Here is a 7,337-nt window from a genome sequence, read left to right on the forward strand (position 1 = left end):
ATACTACAGCAAGTTCTATTTTAACTCTCAACATATTCCTACTAAACACCTAAATCACTGAACACATTTAGCACAAAGATAGTTTATGACCTGGGAAGGACATAGGACTCGTTTTATCCTGGAAATTCCGGGAAAACTGCTCTGTATTAAGCTGCACCACATTTTTGTTAATCTCTATATACGTAAAATTCTTGTTTCATAATGTTAGTTAACATACTCCTCCGAAACAGATAGACCGATTCTAACGAAATTTTGTACACATATGGGGTAGTCTGAGTTTCGGCACACATTTATTTTTCATTCCCCTAAAGGATAAGAGTAAGGCAGAACAGCGTTTGTGGGGTGAGCTAGATAATTATATACAATCACCTCATGTTGGTATCAGCGATCTTCTTTAGACCAGTTCCATAAGCCAGTCTGGTGGCCACGAGTTCCCCCAGCTTGTATGCAGGCGGGGAGGACAGGGTGATGTCCCCGATGTGCACCTGCGGGGCTTGGGCCACGGGTGCGGCCGGCTTCAGGCTCAGAGACGCGTTCTTGATTTGGGATTGGAGGTGCTGGACGCCAAATTATGGTGTATAGAGTTAAAAGTTAGCTATTTATTTAAAAAAAAACAAATTTAAAAATATTATATGACTATAAAACTTATGAATTAATAATTCAATGCGATGCAAGAGGCTTTTCAGTTTCTATGTAATTTAATGATTTTAGGAGGATAATGTTCAATTTTGGATTTAGCTTTTAAATCAATTCTACTATAAATAAAGATTTGAATTATGATATATAAATTAAATAAAGTCATTGCGAAAATAATTTAGATACTTTACTCTTTTGATATATGGATCAACTATTTCAGCAGAAGGGGAAACATATTATATACTTGTAATAAATACATGTAATAAAAATGTAAACAAACCTTGATAATCTTCTCCCCATCAGCACCCAGCGCCTTCCCGTGCCAGTTATCCTTGTCCTCGATGTTGGGGAAGCCCTTGCCCTTGTAAGTCTTGGCCAGAACAGCGGTCGGCTTGCCGCTCACTGTGGCCGCTTCATCGAAAGCTTTCACCAGCTCGGAGACATCGTGGCCGTCTACCACGAGGGAATGGAAGCCGAAGGACTTGACACGCGCGTCGTATACGTCCATCTGGAATTATTTGAACATTAAAGTTATATAAATTACAAAAAAAAATCATTTCTAAACGGCAATAACCTGTAGCAGCTATGCAATATGAATTTAAATTAAGTTGAGGCTGAGCATCACAATTTCTGGCAAGAGTTTAAATTTAATGAGATTTGAGTTACTTAAACATTTCTAGTATAAAAGTATTAGTCATCGTTACATTACTCGATAGTATAAAGCAAAGTCGCTTTCTGCGTCTGTATGTATGCAGAGATCTTTAAAACTACACAATGGATTATGATGGGGTTTTTTTTAATAGATAGAGCGATTCAAGAGGAAGGTTTGTATGTCTATTCAACCACTCCGAATTTAGCGCGAATTTAAGATAAAGGTTAAGAAGCTGTGCGTGGTGACAAAAGCACGGTAGGGATAACCCGTGCCACTGATAGTGTTATCACCTCACGCGTCACCGGCGACTGTCATGTTGCACATTTTGTCTACATCAAGAGAACATACTCTCAGATTGTTTTTGTATGTGCCTAGTTGTCTTATAATTTCTTGGTTTTAATTAGAATCGAAAGAATTATTAATAAGTAACAGCTGGGAAAACACATAGACAACTTTTCATCCTGATATTGCTATGGGATATAGACCAACGCGTGTGAAAATCTGGGGCGCAGCTAGTCTTAAGTATTTGTCTTTTGGGATTTCAATAGAAATAAAGTACACAAATCAAAACCCTGAGTCTGTCGGCTTATCATTAACTTTTTATATGTTTTATCTCTATTGAAAGCATTTCCTTGATAACAATGATCTAACAGATAAGTAACGCCGGCAAATATTGTATTATTATGACAACGTATCGACATAACTTTATCTATAAAAAACCAAATATCAGATATGTTATTTGTTTGTCATGTCTGGACAAAATTAATACAAGTCAGTTCTGCTACTTTTGTGTATGACAAACATAGTATTTTCTTGTGTTTGATTTTACGCGAGTATTATACATTTAGAAATTAAAGGCTTTTTAACGGGTTTTAAACGCGATATTACATTATTAACCCGACGTTTCGAACACTTTACAGCGAGCGTGGTCACGGGGAGACTGAGATGTTACATGTCTTGAAAAATTCGTTCTTCTTTAATTTCTATATGAGAAACGTAACAAATTTTATGTGGTTTACATTAATTTTCCTGACATTTACGTCAAATAACACATTCGACAATTAATTTCTTTGGATTAATTAGCCATTTCACAAAATGGCACTGAATCATTCCTATTTTTAGTTGGATGGTATATATATATATATATATATATATATATATATAGAAGTTAAGTGTGTAACCTGATGCTGCAGCGAGGTAGGTTCAGACTGGCCCAGGCGGTTGATATCGAAGATGACGACAAGGTTGTCTAGCTTGTAGTGGCTGGCGAAGTGCAGCGCTTCCCACACGCTGCCCTCGGCTGCCTCTCCGTCACCAACCAGGCAGTATACTCTGGAAATTGGAATTGTATTATATATTATATATTTATATTTAAATTTAGTTGGGTGCTTACAGGATTACGTAAAGTGGAAATAGAGCAATCAGGAGATATGTTGCATAATTTTTATGATTATATTTATTACCGGGATATCCCACTTTAGAAATTATATTGACAACTGGATACAACCAAAATAAGAAGTAACTTTGTCTTAGCCTTAACAAATAAAATTTTCAATATCATATTATTTACAAGATTTTAGAGTTTACCAGCAACAGCAATTTGAATTTTCAACAGTACTAGAACAATTTTCATCTTGTTTTTTTTTTTTTTCATTTCTTCTTTCAAACATCAACCGAATAAATTTTCCTTATAATGTTTGTAAGTTGATAGCATAAAATTTTTCAATTTCATAAAAAATGAGATCTCACCTGTACGGTGCCTGGTCGAAATATTTGCCCACGTACGCCATACCGGCCGCGACGGCGAGCCCCTGGCCCAGCGAGCCGGTGCCCACGTCCACGAAGCTCAGCCGCGGGGTGGGGTGCCCCTCCAGGTCCGAGCTTAATAGACGGAGCTGCTTCAGTTCCTCTACGGGGAAGAGGCCAGCTTCTGCCCAGGCGGCGTATAGGATTGGGGCTGCGTGACCCTGATACAACGATAATTTATATTCAGGATCTTTTCCGCAGAAAATATTGTATTGTTTCTGACTGAAGACTGGTTGAGTGTATTAATGCTTGCATTTGAGTTCTTTTTCGATAAAAAAGACCTTTGACCAGAATCCACAAGCTTTGTAGTGGTAGTAGTAATGTAGCAAAAGTAAAACAAAATCCTCATAACTGATGTTACTTTAAAAAACATTCTCTTGATTATGTTTTTCTGTTTAATCTTGTAGAAAATTACATTTTCTTTCCTAAATTCAGCGAGCCACCGATTGCAAAATGAAATTTTTATTCTTTGTCATATCAACTCAAATTGTGTTACTAAATTAAGTTGCCCATCAATTTTTATTTCGAAACAACAACAACAAGCAAGAAGCAGTGGCGTAGCTAGGGGGACAAGGGCCCTAGTGCATAGGGAAAGAGTCGGGCCCTCTTCCCCTCTTTCCGCCTTCCTCCCCTCTTTCAAAGCTGAGGTTAGAGGGCCCCCTGAGCTCCGGGGCCCTGGTGCACTGCACCACCTGGCCCTGTAATAGCTACGCCACTGGCAAGAAGTGTGTTTTGTTATGTTAAGAGTACATGTCTGAATGCTACTGGCCGCATACAACAATGGTAGGTTGCTGCGAGTACGACAAACAGTTGCTTTAGCACAACTGCTGTTACACTAACTATAGAATTAGTGTATTTCATCAAATTTGTTGTGCAAAAAAAAAAACAAAAAACAAAGAAACAAAAGAAAGGAAGTTACATATTTCACTACATGTATTTAATTTACACACCTTGATGTAAAAAAAGAAATACTCAATAACATTGACGTTCATTAAGAACAAATCTTGTTAACTGAAAAAAAGTTACATACTTATAAATTTGAATGTGAAAATTGTTTAAAAATGTTCTTCACTAATTTAAATTTGTTTATCAGTGTCAAGGCTGTAAGTATGACCTCATTGTACTTGATTCACATAAATAATGGAAAACAATGAAAGTGATTAGGTATTACTTGAGCTACTAATACAAATTCATGGCTAAAAAGGTGTGACAGGTGAATTAATATTTTCTCATCAATTACTGAGAAATGTTTTTCTTTATCTTCTATGAAACATGGACTTAATTTTGAATGATTAGCTTTCGAATTATGTATTTCATGTTGTTTACTGGCCTCTCAAAGACATTGCATTGCATGATGTACCATTAGTGACATGACATATTGTGTACTTTAGGATATTATGTAATAAAATTATCCAATTGTTCATAAAGTAAGAGCATATAAGAAGTAAACTTAAATAATTGAATAGAAATGGTGAACATTTTTAATTGCTAATGGATCAGAAATTATACTCATTTATGAAATACACCTGTTGTTTTTTCCTCTGTAATGTATACATCATGTTATTCATAAATAATTGGCGCGCGTAATAATTATGAGTTATGACGTAATCTTAGGTAAAAAAAAAACAAATAAATTCAACAGTGATTGGTCCAAATTATCACTGGTTGTAATATGTTGATTCCTAAATAGAAATTCAAAGTAGGTCTGAATTTTGTAAATTAAATGGAAATTGTAAATATAACTGTATACAATACCTTTGAAAGAATAAATCTGTCTGCAGATGGGTCCCTGGGCGCAGAGACTTTGTACTTCATGGTGTGGAAGAACAGCACTGACATGATCTCCGCCATTGACGCACATGATGTGGGGTGGCTGAAATACCACATTGTTATAACTTTGTGTGCTTTCAATGATAATTTTATTGCTTAAGAGAACGCTTTTATAATTTTAAAATCTATTCAGAATTTAATTTAAGATACCAAATTTAAAATCATATATGTGTGGAGTCTTTCTTACCAAACCTTAGCCAAAAGGCCTTTTTTAATGGCAATATAATTAGCATATTATGGGTAAACACAAGTGCACCACCAATTCTGTCATTATCATACTTAAATGGAACAATGTACAAATGAAAAACCTAATGTTATTTTGTCCTAAAAGTTTTTGTCATAATAAAATTATTCACAGACATTTATAATTCTATCCTACATCTATTTTATTGCTTAATCACTGAAGCATAGAATAAATTCATTTATTAACTAAAATTGTTTCAGTGTAGGTATATTGTAGATGCTCTAATTTGAATCTAGTCATATTAAAATAAACTGTATTATAATTGTCCGAATGCTACTGGCCGCATACAACAATGGCAGGTTGCTGCGAGTACGACAAACAGTTGCTTTAGCACAACTGGTGTTACACTAACTGATATAAAGTTAGTATTTTTTCAATTTGTTGTGCAATACTAAACCAAATGAGAAGTAAATTCAAAAACAATAAAATATTATATGATTTATATATCCTACTTCTTACTAATATTATAAATGTGAAAGTTTGTAGGATGTGTGTGTTTGTTGCTCTTTGAAATTTTAATTGAAATTCAATAAAAATTTAATTTGGTTACTTGAATTTAGAATTACATCCATTATAAACTATCCTTTATATAAAATATCATTAGAGAATTGGACCTGAAATCGTTTTTTTATATATTTTTGACAGATAACATAAGATATGTAATATTGAATACCTTACCCTCAACAAACATTAACCAACAAGGAAGATTTAGATTAATTATATACCCTAGGGGAATTTATATTGCAACATAATTAATTGTTTCCCTAAGCAAATAACATTTGTTTAAAAGATATCCTCAATTTATATGAAAAAACGTAATTGTAACAAGAGCACAGGTAAATTACAAAATTACAAGTGCCTTCAATTAGCTTTCAGGTGTAATATAAATCAATATTCAATACAAAGTTGTTATCAATTGCTTATATAATGTTAATAAGCTGCTGGCCTTGACCACTATCATATCATATTTTGGCAATGTAATGTTGAATATCTGAAATTTGAATTTGTTAATATCCAATATTTGTGAAGAAATTACATATATAACTCAATAAAAAAAACTTTACTTTTAAGATAAAAGCAAGTTTTTTTTTATTAAGTTATATACTTTGGTATAAAACTTTCTTTGTCAGTTTGTAAAATAAATTATGACGAATTATCGCATGGCTAACGTAATCATCATTAGAAAGGTCGTGATTTAAATGTTTAATTTCCATTATATGGATGAATGGACGGATAATACCTTAGGTAAGACGCTCGATATAACACTAGTTCATAACGATTCAACTTTCTACAAATGATAAAAATTTATTGTACGTGAATATTGAACTATTGGTAATTTGTTCTACTGCGATAACTTAGAAATAATGTGTATCGAAGCGTTTCAATTATAACTTGACCTTTAATCGTTATTCACGTTGCTAAGAGACCCCTACGGTACCAATTTCACATTTTTATTTGATTATTAATTAGAGTAGGAAAATGATATGGTAATTTAAGGACATATTTACGAAGATCGTCTAGAAATTAAAAAGTTTCTAATAAGAATTTATAATTTATAACCTTCATTAGTCCTTCAAGTAAGCGGCAACTTACTTTTGAGGTTATATTATGCTTACCCGGATTTTGATGCATTTGTAGCCACGATGCTGTCGATTCTCAGCTTATTGGCCATATCTTTTAAGGCTTGAAGATCTACTTTCTTGTCGCCCTTCATTTTGAATTATGTTACTATAAACAATTTAATTAAAACTTAACAACACGTTTCACGACCACACACCACGCGCACCAAACGCTCGATCAAAATTTAACGAAGTGAAGTAGTGGTCCATCCGCCGCCGGTGGAATTTTTCCTACACTTGTCAATGTCAATTGTGTCAAATCACCGGTTGGCGTTGTGGCGTAATGTCGCAAGTTATATCGAAATCGTATTCGGTATCGGTTTTACATATTTTAGTTTGTTTAATTTTAATTTTTATAAATTATACTTGTTTTGTTAAATTACAAAAATTTATGTAAATGAGACACTAAATCGAATAAGAGTTGGTTGAGGTTGATACGATTCAATACACAGAACCGTCTAAAAACGCAACGCTCAAGATGTTGCCAAGCTGGGTAAACGAAACTTTGCTAATTTAAGTTTTTACTTGATCTGTTGGCTGTCCACAGATG

At 33.9% G+C, this 7,337-nt stretch overlaps 1 protein-coding gene across 1 annotated transcript in view; it reads right to left on the reverse strand.

The window, feature by feature from the left end:
• LOC119828968 (transketolase-like protein 2) overlaps nucleotides 1-7,001 on the reverse strand; it is a 13,866-nt gene extending 6,865 nt beyond the window's left edge. Inside the window, exons 1-6 of the mRNA XM_038351310.1 lie at nucleotides 6,785-7,001; nucleotides 4,850-4,967; nucleotides 3,038-3,255; nucleotides 2,470-2,620; nucleotides 917-1,144; nucleotides 370-557 (exon numbers count right to left, since the gene is read on the reverse strand). Coding sequence (XP_038207238.1) covers nucleotides 370-557; nucleotides 917-1,144; nucleotides 2,470-2,620; nucleotides 3,038-3,255; nucleotides 4,850-4,967; nucleotides 6,785-6,882 — 1,001 coding nt within the window. The 5' untranslated portion in view covers nucleotides 6,883-7,001. The remainder of the gene's footprint in view (nucleotides 1-369; nucleotides 558-916; nucleotides 1,145-2,469; nucleotides 2,621-3,037; nucleotides 3,256-4,849; nucleotides 4,968-6,784) is intronic.
• Nucleotides 7,002-7,337: the final 336 nt, after the last annotated feature.

The sequence above is a fragment of the Zerene cesonia genome, chromosome 9 (assembly GCF_012273895.1).
Source record: "Zerene cesonia ecotype Mississippi chromosome 9, Zerene_cesonia_1.1, whole genome shotgun sequence".
NCBI lineage: Eukaryota > Metazoa > Arthropoda > Insecta > Lepidoptera > Pieridae > Zerene > Zerene cesonia.